Genomic DNA, 15,255 nt, shown 5'->3' with positions numbered 1-15,255 from the left:
TCGCCGCAGCGGTCTCTTGTCTTTTGGCTGGCCTTATCTTCTCTTATGTTAATATCCGTGCTTTATCCAATGTTTCTCCATGCCTGCCCCTTACTTCAGCCCTCTTCTTAATGTGCAGCTGCATGTCTGTTGGTGCTTGATCTGTGTGCTTCTTGTTCAGAGGGGCGCTCCTGTCTTGTGTCTGGATCATATGCAGGTTTTTTGCCAGGTCACTGCAGTCGCCCACCTCGCTCAGAGTAGCGCCCAGCTCCATTGTTTCTGCAACCACCCTGGCTATTGTTACATTTACACCGCCATTTTGGGTCTGAGTGGAACTATGCACCCATCAGCGGCACCTCGCTCGCCCACAATTGTGCTCCTTCCTTTTAAGCGAGGGCCCTTCTGTAGCAGGCAGTCCTCACTTTACTTTCTATACAGCAAGTTCCTTACTTGTATTGTAGTGTAAGCAAGCATCTGTGTCTCACGGTGCAGCAATGATGACCTTCCACCTCAATTGCATTCTTTCTGAGGCTGTGGCTATCATATACACCTTCAATCTGTATCAGCTTGCGGGAAAGTTATTTGTATCGCAAACGTCCTCTGTTAATTCTGTTCCGAATTTCCTGAGGTGCCCGCCGTAATAAATTCAATCGTTCGCCGCCTTTGCGCAGGGAAGCGCCTTCCAGCTATACGTGGCTCCACAACAATCTTCCAGGCATATAGTCTCTGTGGGTTCACGGGACCTTCAGTTCACCGTGCCCCGCTCCCCCGCGCTCAATGCAGCTCTGCCATCCTCGCCAGCTGAGATACGTTCGCCTGTTCCCAAAGGCAGGTTGGGCTCCCTTATATTCATTATCTGCGTGCCGCCCCGATGCAGCTCCGAGTCACACTCGCTGGGGCCACCTGGCACAGCGACCACAAGCGCACTGCTGCAAGACCTTCTATTGGCTTTGTGCTCCGTACTGCTGGAGCGCCGTGGCGTTCCCCCAGTACCTGGTCTAACCTCTCCCCCTGGTTCTTCAACATCTATATGGCTGTCTTGGCATATGTGATTGTCACTTTCACCTCTAACTGCCAGTGTTATGTTGATGACACGCAACTATCTTTCATGCTACCCTCAGCCGCCTCCTCCTCGCTCATATCTGACTGTCTGCTATTCAGTCATGTTGTGCTGCAAACGACCTCTGCCTCAACGCCAGTAAAACTGACATTGTTCGCATTGGGACCCCCTGCTCCCGCTTTCCCACTTTCACTCTGGCCGGGCCTCCCTTGGCCCTGAACCCGCACCCACCTGCAAGGCAAAAAAATCTCTGGGTCATCTTCGACTCCACTCTCTGCTTCTCCTCACATCTCTGACTGCTCTAAAAAGTCTAACTATCAGCTACACCTCCTCAGAGGTACTCTACCTTTTCTTACTTTCCCCCAGCGGCTTACCGTCTCCAGAGCCTTGGTTCTCTCTAGGGTGGACTATTGCAACAGCCTCTTCCTCAACCTCCCTGCTTCTGCCCCGCGCCCTCTGCAACTCACCCAGAACAGAACCGCAGGACTTATCCTTGGCCTCAAGCCCAGGGATCGTATCTCTCCAGCGCTGAAATCCCTCCACTGGCTCCCTGTGATGCAAGGATCAAGTTCAAGACCCTCTGAATTGTCCACAAGGCTTTCTGGGGCCTGGGACCCACCTACCTTTAATGCTGCAAACCTAAATACTGTTCCTCACAAGCCCTCGGCTCATCTACCTCCAACCTTCTGCGAGTGAGTCGGTTCCCCAAGCTGAGATTTGGAGATCCTTATCCTCAGCAGAAACTCCTCAAGACCTTCCTCTTCTCCTCTTCCTTCGCTCACCCTCTACCCTGCTAACCTAGCGCTCTGCTTTCTCCATCCTCTTCCTTACAGCTTGCTGACTGGTCGCCTGGTGTACCTCATAGTCTCACTGGTTCCCGGGCACCCACGCCAGTCTTCTTTCGCACTTGCCTGAGGGCCCTACACCCACCCACCCACCCACCTTCACTGCACTTAGAAATAAGCCGAGAGTGGCTCTCTCTGGACCTCCCCCAGTCTCCGCCAACTTGGTGCACTTGGACTTCCCCCTCCCTGTGACCGTCTATGCACTTGCACGATCCGTACACACCGCGCCTGAAGATCATCTGTCTGTTCTCCCTTGTCTCCTCCCCTTAATCACACTGGTAACACTGCAGAATCGCTGTCGGCCTATTTGCTGTGTCTTAACTGTTAAATGTATTTTACGCACTTACTCTGCCTGTGCAAACTATTATCGGCTCAGAATTTCAAGGGCTCTGAGCGACTGTTGTGTTTTCCCCATGTTCCCACCCTCCTTGGGCGCTTTGAAACACTTTCCTGTGTATAGGCGCTATATAAATAAACAATGCAATACAAAACCAGTAGTATTCAAGGTATTGCACTCTATGAACAACAGAGCATTGGCAACAGCCAAAAGAGTTCAAGGAACTGCATGTTATGAGGAAACCTGCATTGGGAAGAGCCAGACGAATACAAAAGTGTTGCAACTGCTTGGGTGCTTGGTGGCCAATCAAACCAGGGTATAGTGTCAGAAGAGTGTGACACTGGTGAATCAACCAAGCATCACTGTCAAATGAAGCAGTGGAATGTTGTTGATGGGGAAGCTGCCAAGAAGGGGTATTGGTTGCGTGACCTGTAATGGGTGGACCGTGTGGTCCAACAACTGCGCCTAGACTGACTGACTGACTTCTGTATGGAAAGTCACTGAAAGTATCTGCAACGAAGCTTGTGTTTTACAACAACCTCTTCTGTGATTTTGAAGTCAAGAAACAGAACTGTTTATGTGAAGTAGTAAAAAGTGCCAATTTCCAAAGACCCTGGAAGTGTCCCAAGAAATGGTGGTGTTTTTTTAATTACTACCTTTCTTTTGAAAAGCTGGAAGATTTGAACTCTTGGAACTGTTTTAAACTTGGGGTCGGGAAGCTGAATGCAAGCCAAGAGCTTTAAGCTCTGAATTGTATCATGAACACTAATCATTTTGATGCCGACATCCCTACACATTGTATACAGTTGGTTATGAGGGCACGTTTAGGTTTTGGGCACAGACCGACATTATATTTGGACTTTCTGACGCAGACTATCCTTAGTTTTGTTCAGGTAGGGAAATCCCACCTTAGCATAGGGCAAATTAGGCCTTACTCAGTCCTGCCTTTTAAGTTAATAAAACCTTTGTGAACAAACTTAAACCTGTTTTCTGTGTCTGTCTCCATGATGCCTTCACAATAAATCTAAATGCAGTAAATGATATGAAGCAGAGTAAAGTGGAGACGGGCTAAAAAAAAGCGCATTATTTTCAGAGCTCTGTAGAGTGGCAGGGAATCACACGATCCGTTAGATCTATTAATTTATGGTGGTTTATAAAGCCCTAGCATACCACTTTCTAGCCACTTCAGAGACCTGTGCAAAAGTGCCACAATAACCGTGAATGTGTGATTACACACCCGGTAAACATAGGCATAGGCCTGTGTGTCTGGAAGTAGCAGTCCAGTAGGTCAGGTAGTGATAGGGCAGGAAATAAGTCTGGGGGTCAGACTGTGTGTGTAGCTGGGTGGGACCTTGGTCCCCTAATGGCTGGGTTCTGTGCCGTCACCCTGGGTGCTGCACGACGAGTAAACCTTTGAGTTAAGGTTTGTACAGAATCTCTGATTAGAGTTGCAGGGAAAGTAATATCCAATGTGGAGAGCAGTAGGTTGCTGGTACAGTTGCGTAGATCATCCTCCAACATTCATGGGTCCATCCAGTGATATCCATGTGTAAGGAATGTCAATGCCTAGAGTGTAAGTGTCCTGCGCATCAGTGGGAAAGTGTTATTGTTGCAATAAAAGTCACTTCTATACGATTTACTCAACAGGTGACGCGATTGCCACTCCTAATGAGGCACTCAGCAAAAAGAGAGCGCAAAACCAACCTCCAAACGATCCGTGGGAAAGGGAGGAAAGAGCAAGAAAACAGTGTCGTAGCACAGGTGAGTAACAAGGGTTGCGATATCTGGGATGGGAACAAGCCTTGTACCACTAGCCAACAAGAGTAACCTGGGACAAATCATACCATTTCACAAAGAATCTATTTGTTGTGTTGTCCTCCGAGATGGTTGTGCTCTAACCTCGTGCTCACGTTTGTATTTTCGATATTGGTCCTCTAGAAGGCATGATGAACTGTGGTTTAGAAAACAGACAAATGTCAAAAGGTCAAATAATTGTACATTACAGGAAACAATTACATTAGTTTGGATTGTATTAGTACATGGCACACATTTCCTTGGGTGAAGGCATGGGGTGGGGGAGGATCCCTTTTCATGGATAACATTAGCCACTATTTTAGCTGCTCAGTTACCAGTTCCTTCACCTGTGTGGCGTGTGCTGTGTCACTTGGGCAGAAGGTGTCTGTTTTCTGCTCCAGCATAAGTGGCTGCATCCAGCACCAATCCATGTGCCAGCACTCAGTGCCCCAGGGCAGCAATCTCTGTTAATATGTCAGAGAAAGCACCACATAATAATATATCCTCCAAGCCTGTGAGCACATGTAGAGTACAGTGCAGTTAAGAGCTTGTACAGCAACAGTGTCATCCTTTAAACAACAAGAAAGTATGCACACGTCCTTCTCGAAAGGTTAATAAAGTACATACCACCATCCCAAGCTAGCAAAAACGTGTGTAACACTTGTTTGAAGGAATTCTGGAGTCAAGTTACTGAAGCAGTGGTCACCAATCATCTTGGAATTGGCAGATAACTGATTTCACAGAAAGGAGCACCCATCTTGATTGTTATCCAAGCATACTACACACTGTTGGCTGTGCGATAAGACCCTAAATATACCAGAGACAGATGTGTGGTTGCAGTGGAGCACCTCATAGCCATAAAAACAGCACGTCAGCAATCAGTTGAGATTCTGAATTGTGGCTAAAGTTCTGTACTGTGTTGGTTATATATTCAGATTAAACCGGCAACCGTCTCAGTTACCATCAATCGGGCATCGCTCAGCGCAACATATTCTAATATTTGGTTCAGTGATCTGCTGAGGATTTTCATTGGGCAGGTTATTTTTCTTCTCATTTTTGGAGGGCACTGAACATATTTAGGGTGGGCAAACGGGGCTCTTCTTGAGGTGAAGATGTCTTTGTAGAAAAAAGGGTACGCTTGTAGAGCTTGTATTAAAAGGTATATGGTTCTTAATAAATCATCACTGGATCCACTCATCCAGAGGCTGCGTGAATAGTCCTCCAGCCACATTGCTGGTGGATTGATATTTGGGAAAAATCATATTTCTTTAAAATGGAATTTCTGTTGGTTAAACCTCAGCTTGTATATTTACTGAAACACAAGTGTTGTAACCGGTTGTTTTTGGTTTTACTTTTCACAATGCTGACATTTCTTTGGTTAACGAAGAAGACGACCCTTCAGTAATTTTCATTGATCACCTTGGCAAGGAAGTCGGGATAAGCAGCATCGTTCCCAACTCAGGCAAGTTTAAAATTCCTAACAAGCTTTTTGAATTTTGATGTTGGATGACAAGGTTCCTGCTCTTTGGGAGTGTCATCTGCTCCTGAATCCCTCAATGTTTGGCAGGACATTGTGTGCGATATCTTCTGCGCCTGTTGGAGGTTCCAAAGCTGTTTCATTTCTAGGGGGTTGGTAGTCGGTGCTCTTTCTTCAGCTCAGAGAGGTTACACATCTGCTCGAGTTAAACTGACAACATTTGTTTGCACTTGGAAAGCAAACCTCTCCCTGTACAGCCTTCGACCAACCCACGAAGGGCCCTGGTGATAGACATGCAAAGGGGATACCAACTCCACGTAGAGCTGCAAATATGTCCTAAAATTGTATATGTTTACAGATCTCTCTTCGGTCTGTGTTAGTTAATTCTAAGCACTAATGTAATCTGTGGCACTCTTCCCCCATCACACACGCTACTTTCGCCAAATCCTCCATGGCAGTAAAGTGTATGTCTGTATGCTAAAATTCTTATTAGATGTGTTTGCTTCTATAACAGGAAATGGGAATACTGCATGCCACATAAAAGACGAGGAAGAGCCCTATCGGATTGACCATAAGGACAAGCGAATCGAAATCCCCAGTTTCCCTAAAGGTGAGTAAGTGGCAGCTGCTGCATAAACCAGAGGATGGGCACTTCAAGTGAATGTTCTTCCTCTCTTCCAGCTACACCCTCATGTCATCCACCAGCATCATTTTCTATGCATTTAAATCCATGTTTATTTCCTGAAGCACAAGGCACTGGATGGCCTCACCAAGCTTGAGACCATATGCTAGGAATCTGTGATTCGAATGGATTGTGTCCTCCCATGTATTCGTTATCTAATGATATTTCCAATATCAAGCTTAGCTGCTTCGGAATTGTTTTTTAAAGCAGAGGACACTGCATGTCGATGCCTGTCGACACAATGTCCCTCGGAGGCCTCCATTTCGATGTCGACATCACCGAAGGCATATATAGCACGTGCAGCGTTCTTTGGCTTCAGTTCCATTTTTCTGCGCTAACGCTTCAGATATGGTATGCTTCGTTCCTTTGTGAATAAATCTTCGAGAGATATCTTCGAAAATGGCTTTGTCATCGGCGTCTTCTACTCAGACTGCGGGTCGACGATGTCCGTTACGGACCCCCCACAGAATATGCCTGGGGTATCTGGCTCCGCTCATCCTTCATCCAAGTGTGAGGACTGCCTGTCCATGACGTCGAAAAACCAGAGGGAGCGCAGAGGAAAGCTTGTGGCAGGTAGGACCCGTAAGTTCCCAATCGACTCCGTCGAAAAGACAAACATCGGATGAGTCGAACTATTTCTCCTCGCCGTAAAAAAGTAAACCATCGCCATCGCGAAGTGCTTCCCACCATTCGTCATCGTCCAGACACTCGAAGAAACAATGCCATAGGTCGCCATCTTTGTCCAACAAAAACAGCCCCCCAGCAGAGTGGGAATAGTTTAGACTCAAAATGATGAAAGTATTTGAGAATGCGGCTTTGACCCCCCCCCCCCTGCCCCTCCCTCCCCCCCACCCTTTTGAGTACTATTAGAAGCCATGCTGAGGTCGAAAGACCAGATAAGCATAAAACCTGTGCGCCTTTGCGCCCAGCAGGCAAAACTCCATACGAGCGCTCGAAGGATCCCTCGAGTCAAGAAAAATTCACTTCGAGGACTGAGTCATCAACGTCATTGGTGCCAACAGCCCATCAAAAGTCATCAACACATCGGGCTTTGAGCTCCTCGATGCTACAGGCGTTGAAGTCATTGAAGCCCTCGACGTCATCAACAATTTCAGCACCTTTGTTGCCGAATATCATGACACCGTCGGGTATCACAAAAAATTATATATACCCCTTTACATAGGGCTGACTTTCAAGTCTATTTCCTCGATTTATGAGGAGGCAGAGCCAACATCAGAAGAATCATAACCTTTTGGCCTCCAGTATGGTACGCCATCATTCCCTGAGTCTCTAATTTCTGAAGAATGCAGAACTAAGGATCTTCAAGAGTGCCTACATGATGCCAGTGATTTCGACACCTCACCAGAGGTAAGAGTTTGGCAGATCAGATCCATCTGATCATGCAGAAGTAACATGTATGCAGTTGATGTTGAGGGTAGTTGAGTATATGGGATGCACTAGACCATGCCCAGTTTTCAAATAGGATGACCTGACCGATATTCTGGACAGGGGACCTCTGGAAGACCCAATTGTGCCTTTTCATGCAGCTTTACAAAAGCACGTAACTACCAATTGGGAGGCTCCTGAATTTAATCTGGCGGTCAGCAAGAAACTGACATGCCTAAATACAGGGTGTCAAGCGGTGATCCTTATTTGTCAAAGCACCCGATTCTGGATAGTCTGATGGTACAAGCTGCCACCTCAATCACAAGACAAAATGCCTACCCAATCATCCCTCTTGATAGGGATGATAAGTGTTATGACCCTCTATCCAAGAAGGCTTTTTCAGCTGCAAGTAGGGCCTTGAAGTCAGCAAATGCCACGTGCACGTTGGCTAGGTTCACTCATGCCACCTTTGGGAGTGTATATCCATGGCGGCTGACCATATCGCCGAAGGGGGATGAACAAGACCGGTTTTTGAAAATAGTCAAGGATGGAAAGGACGCTATGAACCACTTGTGTACGAGCGCGATTATAAATAAAATATCAATATCAATGTGTGAATCCCTCCAGAGTGGTCTCGACTCCGCTGACAGTATCAGCAGAGCAATGGGGACTAGTACAGTTATGCACAGGTTTGCCTGGTTAAGGAAGTTGGGATTTTCTCAAGATGTACAATCCAGACTGCTTAACATGCCCTTTGACGGCACACATTTGTTTGGTAGCAAAGCTGATGAGTCTGGAGAAACTGCAAACTTCAAAGGCAGCAGCCAAATCCCTTGCTGCTGCGATTAGACAACCTCCAATTCGCCCCACTGGTACTCCTTGGAGGGTGTTAGACAATATTGTATGCAGTATCCTTTGGGTGCACTACAACAACCCTGACCTCCTGGCAATGGGAACCCAACCTTTGGTATAAGTCTGTACTACACAGGTTGGTAGTGTGTTGAGCAGCCGGGCGTATCTCAAGAGGGGTCAATGTGAGCTGTATGGGAGTTGCACAGAGATTCACAGTCAAGTATTCAAATAAACTCTTACACACAAGGTTTCTTGATTAAACAATTATTAATTTATCAGTCAGAGTAAGCCTTCTTCAAAAGGGGCAATATAATAGTAACACACAAATACACTCCATAAATACACACACTCTTAATATTTCTAAATATTACTCTACAGAGTAACCACAACAAATCTCATCAACATAGAAAAAGTGCAGTTACACGACAAGAGGTAAATTCTCTTACACTGTACAGTACCTTTAGGTGGAAGAAAAGTGCAGCAGGTGACTTCTGTTCGTGTGCAGCTCTGCAGATACTGGGGTTCCTGGGCCCCAGTCGTGGGGACAAGAGGGAGGACATATGGGGACTGCTGTACTGTAATGGGACGGTTACCGACAGCAACCGGCAAACTTCAAACAAGTGGCACTTCAGTGTTTCAGCTCCTCACTGCAAACCGCACCACCGCAGTTCCTGGCTGTCGGGATGGACTTTCCTTGCATCTGGGGTCCAGCACTCTGAGGTGTCTCAGGCTCGGCCAGTCCTGCTTCCTGGGAGTTCGGAGGATCTACCTGGAGCTCGTGGCCAGCTTAAAAGCAATGGACATGATCTGGTGTTCCTCTCCCTGGCTATTCGGTTCCAGCAGCAACTGCAGTGGAAATTCAACCAGCTCCGAGAGGATGTCCAGGTGCCTTACTTTGGAGTTGATTGGTCCCACCAAGTCAAGGGAGAAGTCGTCCTTGAAGGGGCTTCTCTGTCGATATGAATTTTGAGTTTCAGCACAGCAGCAGGGCTTCACCGGGCAAACCAACGGTCCAGGAGTTGCAGCAGGTGTCCTCTTCAAGTTCTTCTTCGGTTCCTTCGTCCAGTGGACGACTCTGCCTGCCAAGCAAAAAAATCATCGCCTTTTATGCAGGTTCTCCCAATCATTCCAGCCTAGCTGTCCGTCACCCATCAGGGTGGCTGTCCTTGCTGGACATCCAGCCGGCCAATTACCTACAAGTGCATTCTTGTCTCCTAGGAGACTAAGCACAGGGAGTTTCGGGCTCCTCCCTGGCTTCTTGCCCCCGCCAGTCACCCTGGAGACAGAGGCGGGCTTCACTCGTGAATCCTGCCAAAGGCAAAGCGAACAAAGGGACCAAACCTGGTTTGGCGCGCAGAGTAAATCTGAAGAAGGACCTTTCTAAGAAGGAGTGGCGAAAAAAAGAAAAGACAAAAATGGCACCTTTGGGTGCTTTGCTGCTGCTGCAATGGCAGCCCGCGGTAAAAGCACACCACGGTAGTTAAAAGTAAACCACTGCCACCAACCATTCATCAAGGAAAAGGTAACATAAAATTGTTACATGACAAGCTAGACAAAATGGATACCAAGTAACCCCTCCAACACCCTATGTAAGATAGTCTGTGCTGGGTCTAGAAAGTTACAAATGTAAATAAAGTCAATTTCACTTTACTGCTCTTGGGAACAGTAGTTTATCCAAGAGAAGGTATTTAAATCTTTGGGAAATCTGGAAGACTTCCCTGTGCCACTGCACTGAAGGTGCTGTGTGACACAATGTAAAAAATGATGCCTATGGAGTTTGTCAGACTCCACAACCAAAAGAAACAAGAGTTCAAAATCACATTAAAACACATGAGTGTGTGGGGAAAAATGGCCTCACTCTCTCCAGGTAGAAAAATCAAGTCCTCAAAATCCAGAAAGGTTGCTGGGGGTCTCTAAGGTGGAGAGGAATTAGCAAATTTCTGAGAATTCTCCCGAACAGGGGGGTAGGTTCTTTCGTAAATACTCCACATTGGGAAGAGGCAGAGGACAGTCAGTTCAAAGAGACCAAAGAAGATTCTCCCGTGGTGGGCGGGGAAGTGGTACTAAGACTGCTTCAGCAGTGGCTACTTTGCCATCAGCCACTGGGTGGGAGGAAGACTCTCACATCATCTGAAGGAATGGCAGGCTATTACTTCAGATGTATACAAAACAGTTGCCCAGGGTTACTGCCTTCCCTTTCTAAAAAAGCCTCAGTCTCATCCACCAGAGAACAGCTGTTTCAATGTTCCAGATCCGCTCCTTATGCAGGCAATGTTAACCCTGCTAGAGAAAGGTGCTATAGAACCAGTACCTGTAGCGGAGAGGAACAAGGGTTGGTACTGCACGTACTTTCTAATTCTAAAAAAGGACTGGGGATTGAGACCCATCTTGGACTTAAGATACTTGAACAAATTACTCGGGAAGGACAGGTTCAAGATGGTGACTCTTTCTCATATCCTTCAGGCCCTCCAGCTTCAGGACTGGATGGTATCATTGACCTTCAGGATGCTTACTTTCATGTGCCAATCCATCCCAAGCACGGAATGTACTTGAGGATCGCTGTTGGTGGTTCTCATTATCAGTTTTGAGTTCTGCCATTTGAACTGACCTCCGCCCCAAGGGTTTTCAGCAAGTTAATGGTGGCGGTGGCAGCGAGTCTCAGGAGAGAGGGGATTCACGTTTACCCCTATCTGGACAATTGACTGATCAAGGCCCGTTCCCCCGAGCAGGCCCTGGAACATCTCAGCTCCACTGGTCACTCCCTTCACAGACTGGGCTTAACTCCCTCAACTTCAAGAAGTCTCACATGGTACCAGCTCAAAGACACCAATTCATTGGAGCAGTACTGGATGCATCCCTGGGAAAAGCCTTGCTACCAGAGGTGAGGGTTCAAGACATCTGCAGATGGAGATGCTGGGCACTCTGGAATTTGGTGACCAAGGCTTTGACTTTCTATGGGTTGCTCGGCCTCATTGCGTCCTGCATTTTCCTGGTGCCAGAAGCTCACCTGACAATTGGATCTCTCCAATGGGCTCTCAGGACTCGGTCCCAATTATCAGGAAGGATGTCCGACCTCCTACAGATTCCGAGCAGTCTCACAGGACCTTTGGTGGTGGGCCTGCCAGGAGATCATTCTGAAAGGAGAACCTTTTTTGGCAACCATGGCCAGAGATAACAGTAGTGACGGATGCCTCATCCTCAGGTGGGGAGCTCACGCCAACAATCTGACAATCGGCAGTCGTTGGGCTCCATCGGAGTCCAAACTACACATCAACCTCTTGGAGCTGAGGGCAATCAGATTAATGCTGAAGACCTTTCTGCCCTCTGTATGGGGAAAGAATGTCCTAATAATGACAGACAATACAGTTGCCATGTACTACCTCAAAAAAAGAAGGGATGTAGGGTCACTACCACTGTGCAGAGAGGCAATGCAGCTCTGGTTCTGGCCAATCCAAGAAGGGATCTCCCTATCAGCAGTTCACCTACCTGGAGAGGAGAACTCGGCGGCAGACGCTCTGAGCAGGCAGAGCGCAGTCTCCCACTAGTGGGAACAAGCTCAGGAAGTCCTTCAGGAGATCTTTGCCCTTTGGGGAACCCCTCAAGTGGATTTGTTCACAACCAGTGTCAACCGGAAGTGCAAACTGTTCTGCTCCAGGGATTTTCCCCCAAGAGGAGCTCTAAGATACGTGTTTGTGGTGTACTGGGAATTTCCACTCCTGTACACGTCCAGTCCCCGTCATTTCTCATGTGATCAGGAGGTTGAGGAAGTTCGGGAAATCCATGATCCTAATTGCTCCGGATTGGGCCAGGAGGACATGGTACCCGGACCATATGGACATGTCCATCTGCCTTCCAATACGTCTTCCACAAAGAGACAACCTTCTCTCGCGAGAAGCGGGCTGGGGTCTCCATCCAGAGATCAAGAAGCTCAGCTTTCACTCATGGTTTGAGAGACTGAGATGCAAGGATTGGGACCTCCCGGATGATGCAATGGAGATTTTGCTTTTGGTCAGAAGGCCAGCAACTAAATTTTTGTACCGCTGCCGTTGGAACAAATTCTGCAGCTGGTGCAGGGATAAGAATGTTGATCCATTTACATGTAACACACCTATGGAGTTATCCTTTTTGTTACACCTAGCTAATCTTGGGCTCCATATTGGTACTATTAAAGGATATCTTGTGGCGCTTTTTATATTTAAGTGCACTTCAGAGTAAATTTCTTACTTCAAAATCCCTCTAATAATACAGTTCCTAAAAGGATTGACAAATGTTTTCCCTCCAATCCCTTTTCAAGTCCCAGTTTGGGATCTCAACTTGATGTTGATGTGTGCTCCTTTCGAGCCTATACACTTGTGTCCTTTGAGGCTGCTAACCCTAAAAACCACCTTCTTAGTAGCCATTAAATCTACCCGAAGGGTGAGTGAGCTTCAGGCTTTATCCTGTAAGCCTCCATACACTATTTTGCTCCTTAAGGTGAAGCCGACCTTTTTACCCAAGATTGTATTTGAATTCCATCTGACCCAGAAAATAACATTACCATCATTTTACTCTCCTGCGCTCCCTGGGAAGGAATAGGGGAGGCTACACAGGCTTGATCCTAAGCGTGCCCTAAGTGTCTATATCACCAGAATGGCAAGACTAAGACAAGATGACCAACTGTTTGTTGGCTACTCGGGCCACAAATTGGGTATGGGTATCACCAAACCGACATTATCCAGATGGATAATACTGGCAATATCTGAATGCTACAGATGGGCGGGAAAAGATCCTCCAGAAGGCCTTCGGGCTCATTCGGCCAGAGGCATGGCAACATCCTCTGCATTACAGATGGGAGTACCAATAAAATAAATTCTGCGGCTACCACATGGTCATCTGTACATACTTTCACCAAACATTACAGTTTTGACTCTTCTTCAGGCCGGGAAAACTTATTTGGTAGAGCAGTGTTGCATTCTGTGCACACAGACCCATGAGAACTACTAAATCGTCATACAAATTCGAACCCCTTCCTCCAGAGATTCTAGAAACTGCTTTGGGAGTCCATCATAAGATGAGGAATATGTGGGAGGACACAATCCATTCGAAGAACAAGTTACTTACCCCCTGGTAACGTTCTTTCAACTGTATGTTCCTCCCACATATTCCTCATCGCCCCACCCAACCTACACTGCAGCCGAATTTCCTTTGCTATTGCAGTCTGCGCTCTCTCAGGAGGAGTAACTGTCAGTATGGCATAAATCCTTCATTCGTAAGAACTGATCTAAAGCCAACAGGCACAAAAACGGAACTGAAGCCACCCGCGGGGACATCAAGTCGACGCGCAGCGCGCCCTGCTGGAAAAGAAATCCAAAGCAGCTAATCTGGATATTGGAAATATCATAAGATCAGGAATACGTGGGAGGAACATCAAGCCGGAAGAAGGTTACCAGGGGTAAGTAACTTGTTCTTCTACATCCGTCTTGTCAAATGGTAAAGTTAACATATGAAATCTATACAAGTGATACAGGCACATCTTATACAAATGTCGAATAAAAAAACTCTACCCCCTTCTCATAGTTTCTCATGGTTACAGCTCTGGTGTTAACAGGGGGGAAAATAGAAATAAGACAAGTTACCTGCTGCAGCCGATGTACCTCCAATCGCTTGGGCTGGAACGCCATTAAAATATGGCAAAATCACAAGTGAAGTTTGTAAACTCTGCCTGGGCATAAACACATCAGTAGAGTAAAGACTGTTGAGGAAGGTTCTTGGAATCTTTTGCTGTGCATTCTCACGGTGGAGTAATGGATAAGGGCGACCCTGACATTCATGTGTGGGAAGCAACAGCATTCCTCGTAGCTGCACAATGCCGGCACCTTTTATAACAAATGAAATGGTACATACTGTTTACATCACTGCTGTTTGTGCAATTGCTCAAAATAACCAACACTCCAAGAGTAAAATTGAGCAATGGAATAGGCGTTGGAACACAATTTTACTTTTGTGGGTGTGGTTTAGGCTACCGGTCTTGCCAGCTTGCGTTTTAGGTAAGTTAAAATGTGTGTTAACTCCGTAGAGTTGGTTGGACTGTACAATACATAGGTACATTGAGATTTGTGGGTATAGATATAGTTGACCTGCTGTCGTCTGAAGTAGTTTCACAGTAAAAGTCCTACCTTGGATTTAAAATATAATGAATGTAAAGATTACTTGTAAATATCACAGTTATGCATTGTGTGGCATACTTTCTAGTTGGTTCTCCTGGTAGTACTGAACGTGCAGCAGAATGTCTTGAAAGATCCATGATAAACCCAGCAGGAATGCCATTTTCCTGCTCAGCACTGATTAGCTTCTGTAAAGATGGCTGAAGGGATATCTTTACGGACACCTTTACAGCTGTGAAACAGTGTGTACATTTGGCACACAGTTTGTGTTCTCGCCCTTCTGTGGTTTTGGGTTTCCTTTCACAGGTTTCTTGATGCACTTGCGCATTTAGATTCATTCTTCACCATTTTAACTTCCCTTTGATCTAGTTCATGCTTGCACCTTTTGGGCAGCCACAGACCTCTGAAATGTGGGGTGGGGAAGGAAATGAGTGCTTGCTTCTGAACATCGTTTTAGTGCCACCTGTGGGAACTCTGTGCTTGACTTAAGCATAGGCATGCATTTACTATTGTAAAATGATGCACCATTTAAAAAAAATATTTTCTGAAGGGAAAACCCTTATTTTTGCAACATTTAAAAAATGCATGTTGTGCATTTCAATATAAACATGACTGCTTAATACAATGTATGTGTATTGATCAGAAAGCAATGTGAAGTGGCACCAATAAAGCCAATGGGGTGTTGGCTGTTTTGCATATT

General features: G+C 46.5%; 1 protein-coding gene across 2 annotated transcripts in view; it reads left to right on the top strand.

Moving 5' to 3' along the window:
- The window catches only part of LOC138580075 (zinc finger protein 583-like), a 161,318-nt gene that overhangs the window by 135,155 nt on the left and 10,908 nt on the right, over positions 1 to 15,255 (top strand). For both annotated transcript variants that reach the window (XM_069650328.1, XM_069650329.1), the window contains exons 4-6: positions 3,869 to 3,982; positions 5,403 to 5,477; positions 6,007 to 6,102. In XM_069650328.1, coding sequence (XP_069506429.1) covers positions 3,869 to 3,982; positions 5,403 to 5,477; positions 6,007 to 6,102 — 285 coding nt within the window. The remainder of the gene's footprint in view (positions 1 to 3,868; positions 3,983 to 5,402; positions 5,478 to 6,006; positions 6,103 to 15,255) is intronic.

Source organism: Ambystoma mexicanum, chromosome 3p (assembly GCF_040938575.1).
Source record: "Ambystoma mexicanum isolate Mex_15411 chromosome 3p, UKY_AmexF1_1, whole genome shotgun sequence".
Classification (NCBI taxonomy): Eukaryota; Metazoa; Chordata; class Amphibia; order Caudata; family Ambystomatidae; genus Ambystoma; species Ambystoma mexicanum.
This window is presented reverse-complemented; position numbering and strand designations above follow the sequence as displayed.